Below are 14267 nucleotides of genomic sequence, written 5' to 3' on the forward strand. Positions count from 1 at the left end.
GGTGGCAGCAAGAGAAGTTGGCACTTTATATTAAGTGTTTTGTTAAAAAAATGCATATCAACTTCATACTATAGACAACGCCGACATCAGGGATGCAGAAGAAATAGTAAAGCTGCTTAAACTGCTGAAAAAAGGCCTCCACCATCCTGTCTGATGAAAAGACTGATGAAAAGGGTGAAAAGATTATCTTCTAGACAGTACTGCCATAGACCCCAGATTTAGATTGTTGCCGCACCTACTTTCTGATCAACACGAAGAGGTTTTCCACCACTGAAGAACCAATCAAACCAGTTACAGCAGGTATGTCTGGATTACTAATTGTTTTTAAGGCTCGCATTATGGAGCAAATAGAAAAAAGGGTGGGTGGTGCCAGTGATGGAGATCCCACTGATCAGAGAGATGCAGTACACAGAGTTCAGCAAAAACAGCCACAGAGGAAAAAGACAACACTGGAAGATCGTCTTGGTGCTGCTTTTGCTAAAACTGCAGTTACACAGCCCAAATCCAGTATAGAAGCAGAGATTGACATGTACAATATGGACACTTCTATTCCCCTCAATTGCTGTGCAGTAAAATGGTGTAAAGAAAATGCTCTAATGTACCAATTTCTTTTTCTTGCCAAGGCATACCTCACAGTTCCAGCAACTTCTGTTCCCAGTGAACACATTTTTTTTCTACACCAGGGGATAGCTCAGAGATCCCAGTTTCTACCTGAAAATGTAGATATTCTGTTTTGATTTTTTTTTTTGCAGCAAAAAAAACAAAAAAACACAAAAACTGTAAGAAACCTAAACAAAGCAAAATCTGTTAAACATATTTGAATATAACACTGTTTTAGTTTAGTGTATTTTTGCACCTTTACTACTTTAAGTTGTCTCTCAGGTTTCAGATATCTTAATTCAAAGGTTTTGTTAAATTTCAGTTGTATTTTTCCAGTGACAGGCCTGTTTAATTGTTAATTTACCTACAGTAGGTTCAATTTTATCCTTGAGATGTTATCAATCCTTTAAGTTGTTGGTATAACAAAGAAAATTTTCTTCAATTTCTTAATGGAAATAAATCTTATTTAAATAACTCCTACTTTAATTTATATACATTCTCACACACACACACACACACACACACACACACACACACACACATATATATATATATATATATATATATATATATATATATATATATATATTTATGTATAATACTTTCTCACTTTCTCACACACATATATATATATATATATATATATATATATATATATATATATATATATATATATATATATATATATAGTACAGACCAAAAGTTTGGACACACCTTCTCATTCAAAGAGTTTTCTTTATTTTCATGACTATGAAAATTGTAGAGTCACACTGAAGGCATCAAGGGCTATTTGACCAAGAAGGAGAGTGATGGGGTGCTGCGCCAGATGACCTGGCCTCCACAGTCACCGGACCTGAACCCAATCAAGATGGTTTAGGGGTGAGCTGGACCGCAGAGTGAAGGCAAAAGGGCCAACAAGTGCCAAGCATCTCTCGGGAACTCCTTCAAGACTGTTGGAAGACCATTTCAGGTGACTACCTCTTGAAGCTCATCAAGAGAATGCCAAGAGTGTGCAAAGCAGTAATCAAAGCAAAAGGTGGCTACTTTGAAGAACCTAGAATATGACATTTTCAGTTGTTTCACACTTTTTGTTATGTATATAATTCCATATATAATTCCACATGTGTTTATTCATAGTTTTGATGCCTTCAGTGTGAATCTACAATTTTCATAGTCATGAAAATAAAGAAAACTCTTTGAATGAGAAGGTGTGTCCAAACTTTTGGTCTGTACTGTATATATATATATATATATATATATATATATATATATATATATATATATATATATATATATATATATATATATGTATGTATAAGTAAGACAGGTTTTTTAAATGAACAAAAAATTAGTTTTTCTTTTAAATAAAATGTAAATCTTTATTGCTCAAATTGCATACAAGAATATCAGTGAAATCCACACCCATTTAGTGCATTTGCCATATTCCATAAAAATACAGATACATGCAGTGGCCACATACAGTAGGTTATGAAAACTATTTGTTTAATGAAACTTATAATTATTCTTACTCGTGTATTTATTTTTTAAATCTCTCACAGTACTCTTTCTCGTCTCCTGAAAAACTCATTGAAATTTTCCACAAACTAAATGTGTATTTATTGCCAGCTTTAAAAACTTGCTTCGCTACTCTGCTCTGCACGGGCACTGCGGAGGGACATTTTGAGCTCGCTGTATATAAATAAAAATATAAAAATACATTTTAAATTACTTTAAAAAATGATAAGCGCACTGTACAGTGTTTGCTTTGTGTTTTAGGTTGAAATAATCCCAAACTTTTTAAGGAAACTTTTTGCCATTTTCTATGGCCTGAATCTTCTCCTTACACCAGTAACACACTGTTTTTGTCCGATCCTCCTTTTTTTTATTCTGCAGAGCTCCAGATTTTAGCAGGGAGTGCGTCAGTAATAATGGTCCATGAGAAACACAGTGCTTCATGTTTAGTTAAATGGAGTAAACAAAGCATTGAGGCAAATTATTTCTAATGAATAGTTTTATTTCAAAGTATTTATGTATAATACTTTCTCACAAGAAATCCCACAAACACAAGAATATTCAGAAAACTGTTTGTGAGCTTTTGTATAGGCCAGCTTTAGAGAAGGCTTCCTTCTGTGATTAAAAAGTGGACCTTTCGCTTCTGCAACCTCTAAAGCAATGCTGCAGCACTCAAGTGTCTGTTTTTTTAAGCAGCTTCTGCACCTGATGCACAGCACAAACACTCAACATATTTGATCGACCCTTGTGAGGTCTGTTCCGAGTCGAACACGTCTTGAAAAACTTCTGTATGACCCATGACCCTGACTTAAACTAACACTTTCCAAGTTTGCTTTGTTAAAAAAAAGAAAATTCTCAACAGAGTTGTAGGCTGATTTATATTAAGTTTGTAATCAAGTGTAGTTTTATTCATTGCTAGAGACTCAAAGCACTTTTGGACGTCGCTCTGCTAAATGGCGCAAATGTAAATGATGACTGCACCGTAACTCAGTTTTAGCATGTAACCGATCTTCTTTTTGGAGAGTCACAATTCTAATCCTCAAATCCTCAGAGTTCTTTGCCATCAGGTGCATTTTGAACATCTAGTGGTCAGTATGAGAGAATTGTACTCAAAGTACACATTTGAACTGCTCTAATACAAGATACACACATTTGTATTAATTTAGAAAATAATGACTGTATGTTGAGTTATTTTCAGAGCACAGTGAATCTATACTGCTCTACGAGCTGCACATTGACTACTCTAAAACATGTCCAAGTTTCATTTCTATAGTATTGTCCCTTGAGAAGATACTAAAATGGTTGCTGAAATAGGAGCCAAAAATTGTGCCACACACATATTTAACAACGATTTTTTACTGCAGTGTTGCATTGGTAAAACTGCCTTCTTTGCTTATATATAACACGGATACCAATATTAGTTGAGAGCACTGTAAAATGCTTTTATACATCTTTTAATGTGATAATGACAGACACTATAATGTTCATACGCCTAACATTCTTCTAATTCATGTTTTATTAAAAACAATAGAAGAGAAAAGAATTACCCTTATTGCTCAAACAGCTAAAAATTACTCTCATATGCGCTCGTGCTTTATATCATTCTGATTCTTACAGCTTCACTGCATGGACAAAAGTATTGGGACACCTGATGTGGTTCTTCCCCAAACACTTGATCCAGAACATATTCCCAGAAGAGTGGAGGTTATTATAACAGCAAATGGGGACTAAATGTGAGATGGGAGGATTATTATCACACAAATTTTATGATTAGGTGTGCACAAACATCTGTCCATATATTGCATGTGTTAGATGGTTACCAGATCATTAGACTGCATGTAAATGTAGCCTTTTTCAGTATTCCTTATCTGTTGCATGTTATTGACTTTTTCCCCCCTTAAAAGCACACTCATGACACTTTGAGAAAGTCATAGCGTCAATACATATTGATTCGATGATTGATCTGGACTATAAATAGGAGCTTGATGTTAAAAATCATTAGCTTGGCTCATCTAAGGCTTCAAACGAAGAGCTCATACAGTAACAATTCTATATAGTAACTAAAAAAGGAACGATGACAAGTAAACAATTTATCGAAGGAAAAAAAAAAGTGTAATAACCGAAGAATCATTTCTATTCTCTTTCACACTTAAAGACAGAGCCCTCATCTTCATAAACTTTCTCTCTCAGGTTTTAGCATCGAATTAATCCTCCAATATTGCCGTATAAATTATTTATAGGAACCTTATGAATGTGTTATGATGGTGATGAGAATAAAATGTGTCTTGAAAATGTCTTTTACTTTCGCTGTATATTTTTTGGGGTGATTTCCCCAGCCCTGGGGTATGCTATGCCATCGAACGCAGCTATTTTTGCTTATTGATGTGGCTCATTTTCTAGAAAGACAAGCAGCATAAAAGCATTAAATTGATTTAAACAGCACAGTTTTTGCACAAACAGAAAAACAACTTACTGTCATTGTAGGTTGCATCAATTCTATTATCAGAGCACTCCATTTCTTTTTAAGATGAATATGTTTTTGTCTATCACACAAACACTGCTGGATCTGTCTGAGGAGATTGAAAGATCTCTTGGCAGGTGTGTCTTTATTCTACATCCGTCTTAATCATCTATGCCTACCTTGGGTGAAAAACAAAGAAAATACTATCGGTTTCTTGACAGTTTGAATCCTTATAATGGAGATCGCAGTGTTGCAGATTTCCCGGATTTTCCTGCTGACCTAAGAGCTTCTGAGTAGATAAAAAAAACAGCAACAAATCACTATAAATCTCACTCTGTGTGTGTGTGTGTGTGTGTGTGTGTGTGTGGCACATGGAGATCGCTGAGGGATGAACTGGATTAGAGATTGTCTCCAGCATGTTTCATGTGTCAGTGGTAAGCTCTTAGCATGTTCCCCTGTGTTCTGGCGTGTGTTAATGAGCAGCTGTTACAGAAGCTGTAAAGCATCTCTCTAATTGGCAGGTACTCAGTTCTGGTGTCTGCTGGATATCGTGCCCATTAAGAATGAGAAGGGAGAGGTCGTGCTGTTCCTCGTGTCCCATAAAGACATCACGGATAATAAGAAGGACCAGGATGCAGAGCAGTGTCCTGAACTGGGTGAGCATCTATACAAACACGCATCAAATGTCAGAGCAGAACTATGATACTTTTCAGTGACTCTTCACACCTGCTTCACGTTTGTTTAATAAGAACTAATTATTAACGCGTGATTAATTTATAAAAAAAAGGATATAAAAAGTAGAAATCTAAATCTTCAACACAGCACACCTTTATTCATGATGTCCTTTTTTTATATAGATACACAGAAAAATTATTTTATTTTACTGATTCGCCAAGTTTTAAATCAATCCCCAAAATCTTACGATGCTCACATCCGCCGACTAAAACCGTCCGTTTGGAAACATAGCAAAAGTTCTGTTTGCTGTCCCGATAATTTACATAATTTACAACTCCATAATAATTTTAAAACATTTACAAGGGAATTTTTATGTATACATATTCGTACTAAAGTTATTTCGGTCATTACAGGGCTTTCGGTTCAGTACATGTGTACTAAATCTAATCCTTTTTAATCTAAGTTTCTTTAGGAATGTATAAAGTTTGTTTAGCCTTTTTATTATTATAATTATTATTATTTTAAAACTTGAAATCATACATAACGATGTCAGGGGTATAAAAAAAGAATCTAGAATTGGCCCAGTGACACCGTGGCTACTCACTCTGTGTTTGTTTTGCGAATGCTTGAAAACGCTAAAGAATCCATAGTGCTAGCGTTAGCCTCCATGTGGCTAGAGCAGGGTTCGGCAACCTTAAACACCCAAAGAGCCATTTCGACTCAATTTCCAGAGAAAAAAGAAAACACAGAGAGACAGAGAAGAGGGATGAAAGAGACACATGCGGCTCCAGAGCCGTGGGTTGCCGACCCCTGGGCTAGAAGCTAAAGCTATAGATAACGATATAGATTCTTCAGCGTTTTATCTCCAGCTTTAGGAATTTCCCTCAAAAGGAGAAAATCCTGACAATTTGAGGGAGTGAATGAATGAAGTATGGAAGAAATGAAGACATTTGTTAAAGTATGCTGAAAGAACATTAAAGTAGATAATATCTTTAGAAAATTTTATATTAAATGTAAAGCACACAGTATTACACAGTCGGGGTCTAACAAATGTAAACTATTTAATTACATTTGTCCATTAATTTAATTCTCTTTAACCTCTTTGCTTTAATCTCTTTTAATTCAAATTTAATTTGTGCCAGTTTATTTGATCACTCAATTTAATCAATATAATGAAAAAAGTGTTTTGCAATAATGCGATTTTTTTAATAAAATATAGTTTTATATATTATTTAAACAAGCAGGCATTTTAAAAATATAAAATGTTGATGTTTACAAATGTTAATGATGATAAATTGCGTTAATAAAACACGAGAAGCAATTTTATGTTTTGCATTCCCACTAACCGTACCAAAATCAAACCGAACTGTGATTTAAAAACCGAGGTACCGTGAATTTTGTGTACCGTACCCCTCTCTAACGAGCACATTTATACAAATCATCCAAACTTGTCCAGGTCAGGCACACATTCTAACCAAATCAGATTTAAGTATTCACAATGTGAAGCAATTTTTCATTCTAGTCTGTTCTGAATAGAAATATATATTTTTATGTCACTGCTCCAGCATTCCATTTGGAAAGAAATGAAAGTAGGTTATCATAGCGTTTCCTTATGCATGATATCTGATTTTGTATAATAGTAAATCAAGGGTATAATTACAAAACCAAAAACTACATTTATAAATAAATGAGTATTGACATAATATAAAAAAAAAAATGTTTTTACTGCTATGTGATTTGCTGCTTGCTGGATTGTAGGAAAATATATTCAACATGGATTTTCCTTTTATAGCAGCAGTCTACCATTAAATATTATGTTCACGTAGGCAGGTGTTTAAGAGGTGACAATTCTGGTGAGGAATTCTGTGGAAAATGTTTAGACTACTGTATGCTTTTTTTTAATTCATACATGAACAATGTTCTCTTTAATTCCACACATTTTGACAACTTACATAGTACATATAAGATGGTACTTTGTTCATTTGAACTAAACATTTATTGTTAACGTAACTAGAAAACTGACCAATCAGTTTTTTGCAGTATTAAATCCAATGGTGTTCACCCAATCAATGTTTATTAACTCCAGGATTCTCAATTCTACCCCGATTTTTCAATCAAAGCCTGCATGGAATTTCATATACTCTCTCTTTGGGGTTTTATCTCAGTTCTCCAGTTTCCTTCCACCAACTAAAAACATGCCAGTGGGTTGACTGGCTACATTCTTTCGCCTCTAGTGAATGAGTGTGTGAACATGAGTGTGCAGTACATCGCATCCTATTAAGAGTGTATTCCCTCCACACTGGATCCACTCCAACCCAGACCTAGTATAAAACTCTTACTAAAAATGTGCATGCAGCTGCAAAGTAACAAAAATAGCACCTTATACTGGCTTAGCACTGATGAACTTATTCCAGACGTTTATATAAAAATGTATTTACAAAACCTTAAGACTTCACACACAACACCTGTCCTGTTTGCTCATTTCAGACCAGACCAGTCTGAAAGGCAACTAATTGTATTCTTGAGGTCCGATTAAATCTTAAGGAGATGAAGTGAATTGGAAGTGAGTTTATTTGAATGGAGAACAGAGGTGAGTGCAGGTAGAGACAGCAGAGAACAAAATGAATGTGACAGCAATACAATTTCCGCCCTGCACTTTCTATCAATTAGCTTTTAAGCGGAAGCCAATTTAATACTTTGTGCTTTTCGTGTGGTCAAGTAGTTATATAACTTCAGTCATTTGCAGTTATTCGGTAATTGGTACAGCAGCTGTAAATCTTCAACGTCCTTAAGTTGTACAACCTGCAAACAAGTTGTAAACCATATCTTTATGGTTTACAAGAGTTGTAGATCTTAAGTGGCCTGCTATAGAGCTCTGACCTCAACCCTACTGAACACCTTTGAAATGATTTGGAATGCTGACTGCACCCCCAGACCTCCTCACCCTACATCAGCACTTGACTTTACTAATGCTATTGTGAGCACAAATCTCTACAAGCACACTCCAGAATCCAGTGGAACATCTTGGAGGTTATATTGACAGCAAAATGGAGACTAAATGTGTAATAGAATGTTCAAAAAACACACAGATCTAATGGTCAGGTGTCTCATATTTTATGAGTTGCTCAGTAGCTCCTAGTTTTATAACCACAAATGGCTGCTCAGGGAAAAATACACATAGTTCACCTTAACACTTAAACTCTTTAAAGCTGCTTTGAGACAATGTCTGTTGTGAAAAGCGCTATAGAAATAAACTTGACTTGTCCACAAACTTTTGTTCATATAGTGTATTTACTGTATGTTTAAAGAGCAATGTTCAATTCATATTTACCTTTTTTTTTTAATTGTCGATTTTCTTAAAAAACATAAAAATGCATGTGCTTTGTGCTCAGATGAGGAGACAGGACTGGAAGTTCACAAGGTCACGCGGCCGCAGGGCTTTAACGCAAACCGGCGGCGCAGTCGGGCCGTGCTCTACCAGCTCTCAGGACATCTGCAGAAACAGGACAAAAGCAAACTCAAGATCAATAATGTAAGTGCTTCTACATGCAGTAGTACATTCAACACCTGTTACACAAAGTAATCATTTACCCTAACTTATAGGGAAAGGTACTTAAAATATTAACAAATAAGAATTATTAGGAAAACTAGGTTACTTCCATTGTTTCACATTTCTCTACAATCTGTGGTCATTCTGAGAGTAAAGAGTAAAAAAATATTATTTATTTGCAATATAGTATGTGTTATATTATTGAAATGGTACACTTCTCAACCAGGAAATTATTATAGATTTTTTCTTTGCAGTTAGCTTCATCAGATTCCTGTAAAAATGCTTTTAAATATTTTTGAGAGGTTTAGTAAAAGAAAAAAAAGCATAAAAATTGTCACGAATCTCACACGAGTGGCTGTGAACGCAATAAAAACAGGAAGTCTTCATTAATCCAAGCAAACAAATCCAAAACAATAAGCAAAAACTTAGTCAGAAACAGGCAGAAGTCATTCCATGTGCAAACAGAATCACAAGAGGCAAAACAGGAACAAAACACCGTGGCAGGAAACAAATCAGCATCGAGATATCAACTGTAAACTATGAGGCTTGATGAGTCGGTGAAGAGGATCACAAAGAGGTTTACTTTACAGAGTGTTTGTGAATGGAAATCTATTTGTGTGTGTGTGTGTGTGTGTGTGTGTGTGTGTGTGTGTGTGTGTGTGTGTGTGTGTGTGTGCGTGTGTTGGAGATTATGACTGGCATGTTTAAAGGTCACAGTAGCGGTTGGGATCTGGAGTTCCCAAGTGGCTGCGCTCTGCCATAGAATAATATTTACTACTATAAAGTATATTGTTTCATTTCAACCATGTGTATTGCAGTTACACAAGCTGATAATTGGGTCAGGGTGAAATACCATAATTTTCAGTTTAAAATAACAGTACATTTAAGAAAAAGGAATAAAAAACTGATAATTCACTGGTCTAATACATCCAGTCTAGAGACTGCTATAAACACACATCCACAAGTGTAATATATATGGATGTGGAAGATGTATGACACAGTAAAATCCACTTCAAAGATATTGTGCAACATTGTGCAACATGACCTCAGGGACCTGAATGGAGTGGTTCTGCACTATTTTTAGGCTAAAAGAGAGAAAACCAGTGACTGTTAATCCAGATTATGTGTGTAATATTTTATTGAGCCAGTAAAACGATTCAAAAGCCAATACTGGTTCTTCTTTTAACTTTTATTTAATTGATCTTATATTTCACATAAAAACAGGCCAGTTAAAAGATTATTATTTTGATAATCGATTAATCGGACGAGTATTATTTAATTGTTAATATTTTTATATTTTTACTTTTTTTTCTAATTAATCGGATAAAAAGTTCTATATAGTTGTTTTGCGTATTATAACCATATAAAACCATAATTCATAATTGAATATGCAAAAGCCACATATTGAGTTTAAATATCTTTAATTTAGACATTTTAAAGTTTATAGTGGCTGCTTGTCGAGGAGTGCATGCTGGATTTCTCCTTGAACAAATTCACTCACTCTGGATTGTTTCTTTCTGTAAAAAACTAACAAAAACTGCATTTGAGTATGGAAGGTGAAGCAATTTGTGTAAATCCACATTTGTATTGTATTTTGCAGATTACAAGTTGACAACCATGCTTAAAATAGTCTATATAAAATATACAGTAATACAACATTGTTTTGAGAATTTCTGTTTAAAAGAATACACAGGCATTTGTTCATTTGTGAAGATAACATTAAAAAAACAAACATAGTAAAGTCGCAGTAAATAGCGTTTATAAACAGAAAGGTTACTGTTGTAGACAGATGCTATAGAAGAGAATAAAACGGAGAAACGCAGCACGTTAACATTGTTGATTTAAAAGGAAAAAGAAAACATACGCATTGGTGTACAAATGCACAATCATTCGCTGAAAACCATTAAAGTGACAAAAATATAATGGTTCACTGCTGCTGTTATTTGCTGCTTTTAGGTTTAGTGTTTGTTCACACAGGTTTAATTGAATCCATCACTAAGTCTCGAGCGAGCTGATTGCGCAACCTGATGCTCGCGAGTCACAACACAACAGATCCGGTGCGACTGTCCTGAAGTTACAAACAGTTTATACAATAGCACTTCATTAAACTACACCATTTTCACATAATGAGGATTATACAGTTTTTGCTTATCGTCCTGATGTTTCACCTTCATCCCCGACACAAACTGAAGGCTTTCCTCTTCTTTATTTCACTGCAAGCAGGAGACATACTTGGCGATTGGAAGACATGCTTTTATCACTTAAATTGCTGTTTGAAACTGTTTGAAACAGAAAAAAAGACACACTGAGACAACTTTACTCGTACATTGTATGCTGCTGCCTGAACCTGTTGCACGAAATTGTTTACATTTAGAAATATCACAAGAAAAACCATCGTAACTCTGGGACCATCTGTATAATGTATTCAATTATACAGTATAGTAGAGTCAATATATTACATTAGCTGAGATCCATGTGTTTGAATTGAATTTGAACTTAATCGACAAAAGTATTTGGACACCTGACAATTTCAGAAATAGATATGGCTCGTTCCCAGACTGTTATCACAAAAGTGGAGGCACACAATTGTATATGATCTTTAGATGTGGTAGTATTATCAGCTCCATGAAGATATGCATTACATGGGTTGGAGTGAAAAATCTTGAGTGGCCTGCCTTAGAGTAACCTTATTGAACACCTGAATGCATTTAAGGCCTCCTCATCCTGCATCATTACCTGATATTACTAGAGACCTTGTGGATGAAAAAGCCCAAATTTCCACAAGCACACTCTGGTGTAACATCTTCTCAGAAGAGTGGAGGGTGTTATAACAGTGAATGGTGACTAAATGTTGAAATAAGATAACAAAACTCACAAACCAGTCTTATGGTCAGGTGTCCACAAATCTTTGTGCATAAAACATTGGAATACACAAATGTGTCCTTGAAAAAAAAGCAATACTTGTGCTATCAATGTGTTCTAACATAACGCTTTTCTGTTTTTAAGAATATGTTTGGCGAGAAGCCGCCCATCCCAGAGTACAAAGTAGCAGCCATTCAGAAGTCGCGTTTTATCCTTCTTCATTACGGTACCTTCAAGGCTGGCTGGGATTGGTTGATTCTTTTAGCCACCTTTTACGTGGCAGTCACCGTTCCCTACAACGTATGCTTCACTGTGGTCGGGGTACGTGACGACAAATCAACATTCAGAAGTCCACCGAGTGTGAGCGACATCTTAGTGGAGATCCTTTTCATGCTGGGTGAGACAAAGAGCCTCTGTTTTTTTCTCTGGAACACTGCCCTCATCTGCCTTTAAGGTTTATTTAAAGAGAATGAAATTAACGTTTGTTGTTGTTTATTATGCAAAAGCGGAAAGGAGACCAAATTAAAGCCTAGAAGACTAAATAAAATATTTGATTGGAACTGTACTTTGATCATATGTAGCTAAATATAAACTTTGCTGCATTTAATAGACTGTACACTGTCAAAATATGGATTGAATATGGATTGTCATTAACTTCTCATGAGTTCTTCAGTAAAGCTAAAAAAATACTTTTTAAGATTTTGATTTAGATAATATTTATAGCTTTTATAGCAAATGTGATTCTTCTCTTTTCCAACATTGTTTTTTTTGTAATAAAACTCTGATTTCATTCAGGCTACATCTACACTAATCCGTATAAATAAAATAATGGCGTCTCTAAATAACAGTCCACATCCACACTTTTGTTTTTTAATCATTTCCCAAAAGTTACTCATCCACACACAAACATCTGAAAACGCTTACTGTACTGCTCATGAGCAAATCTTCGACCTGCGTCATTTCCGCCTGGAGTTTAATTACTTTCCGGCTCTTTGAAACGTTGACTACAAATTATAATTAACGTTTTTTCAAATTTTTGAATTTATCCATTTTGGAATGCGTTTTCCAAAACGGCATCTCAGTGTGGACGGCAGAAAAATATGCGTTGGCAAAAGTGAACGTATTAGTGTGGACATGGCCTAAGGTTCTAGACTAAAACCTCTAGTGTATGAGCTTGCTTTGATGAGCCCACACTGGTTGTGATCTCTGTATGGACGGTCAACCTTCTGATCCAAACTTTATCTTCTTTTTCCTTCGGCTGCTCTCATTAGGGGTCACCACAACCGATCATCTGTCTCCTAATCATGCTGTCCTCTACATCTGCCTCTTTTAAAACAACCACCTGCATGTCTTCCCTCACCACATCCATAAACCTTCTCCTTGGCCTTCCTCTTTTCCTCCTGCCTGGTAGCTCCATCCTCAGTATTCTATTATCTATATACCCCATGTCCCTCTTCTTCACATGATCACTTTCTGCACAGTCCTTTTAATAAACTCATTACTAATCCTGTCCATCCAACGTTGCAGCTCTCACCAATGTCTTATAACCTTCTGATCCAAACTCTGCAGTATTACTGAAATGCGCAATAAAACTAACACATCCTGTATTACAGATATTCTGTTGAACTTCCGCACTACGTTTGTGAGCACATCAGGCCAGGTGGTGTACGATGCCAGATCTATCTGCGTGCACTACGTCACCACCTGGCTCTTTGTGGACCTAATCGCTGCGTTACCCTTCGACCTGCTCTACGCTTTCAATGTCAGTGTGGTGAGTTTTTTCTTTTATTCACCTTTCTATATGTCTCAAGGTTGCTCAATAAAACGCTTGCTATGAACGTATTGTCTCCAGTATAAACAGTTACATACACATGATATTCGGATGCAGAATTTCAGCTTAATCCGTGTGCGTTTTTTTATGTCTGCAGTATTTTGGGGTTCATCTACTAAAGACCGTTCGGTTGTTAAGACTCCTGCGCTTACTGCAGAAGCTCGAGCGCTACTCGCAGTACAGTGCCGTGGTGCTCACCTTGCTCATGTCTATGTTTGCTCTGCTGGCTCACTGGATGGCGTGCGTCTGGTACTTCATCGGACGCTGCGAGATCGAGAATAACACGCCTGGATCCTGGGACATTGGTGAGTACACAATCAATTCAGTTCGATTTGATTTGTATAGTGCCTTTAACAATGTACACTGTCTTAAAACAGTTTTAAAGAGATAAAGTGGTTGTATAAAAGAATGTAAAGTTTTGCTCCTATAAGTTTATTCCTTATAATTGTAAATGTTTCCCTAATGAGTGAGCCAGTGGCGAATGTGGCATGGAAAGCTCCATTAATTGGCAAAAAACTTTGAGAGGAACCAGATTCAAAAGGGGAACCAAACCTCATCTGAGCAGAAATTCAGTATAGAGTATCTCAACACTAATAATATGCATCTCATTAGTGTTCCAGTGTAGCATCTGAAGGTTTCTGTCCTTAATAATCAATTCTTAGGGATTTATTTGATGCTGTTTGCTGCACTGCTCTAACTAATGACCAACATTTCTCCTCACAAACATGTACCACTCAAAATAAGGAATGTGTTAAGATCAGAATAAGTAATTTAAT

At 35.8% G+C, this 14267-nt stretch overlaps 1 protein-coding gene across 1 annotated transcript in view; it reads left to right on the forward strand.

Moving 5' to 3' along the window:
• Nucleotides 1–14267, forward strand: part of kcnh3 (potassium voltage-gated channel, subfamily H (eag-related), member 3) — a 162026-nt gene that overhangs the window by 100261 nt on the left and 47498 nt on the right. Inside the window, exons 3-7 of the mRNA XM_046844916.1 lie at nt 5095–5229; nt 8641–8780; nt 11805–12057; nt 13274–13431; nt 13589–13796. Coding sequence (XP_046700872.1) covers nt 5095–5229; nt 8641–8780; nt 11805–12057; nt 13274–13431; nt 13589–13796 — 894 coding nt within the window. The remainder of the gene's footprint in view (nt 1–5094; nt 5230–8640; nt 8781–11804; nt 12058–13273; nt 13432–13588; nt 13797–14267) is intronic.

This window comes from Silurus meridionalis, chromosome 3 (genome assembly GCF_014805685.1).
Source record: "Silurus meridionalis isolate SWU-2019-XX chromosome 3, ASM1480568v1, whole genome shotgun sequence".
Classification (NCBI taxonomy): domain Eukaryota; kingdom Metazoa; phylum Chordata; class Actinopteri; order Siluriformes; family Siluridae; genus Silurus; species Silurus meridionalis.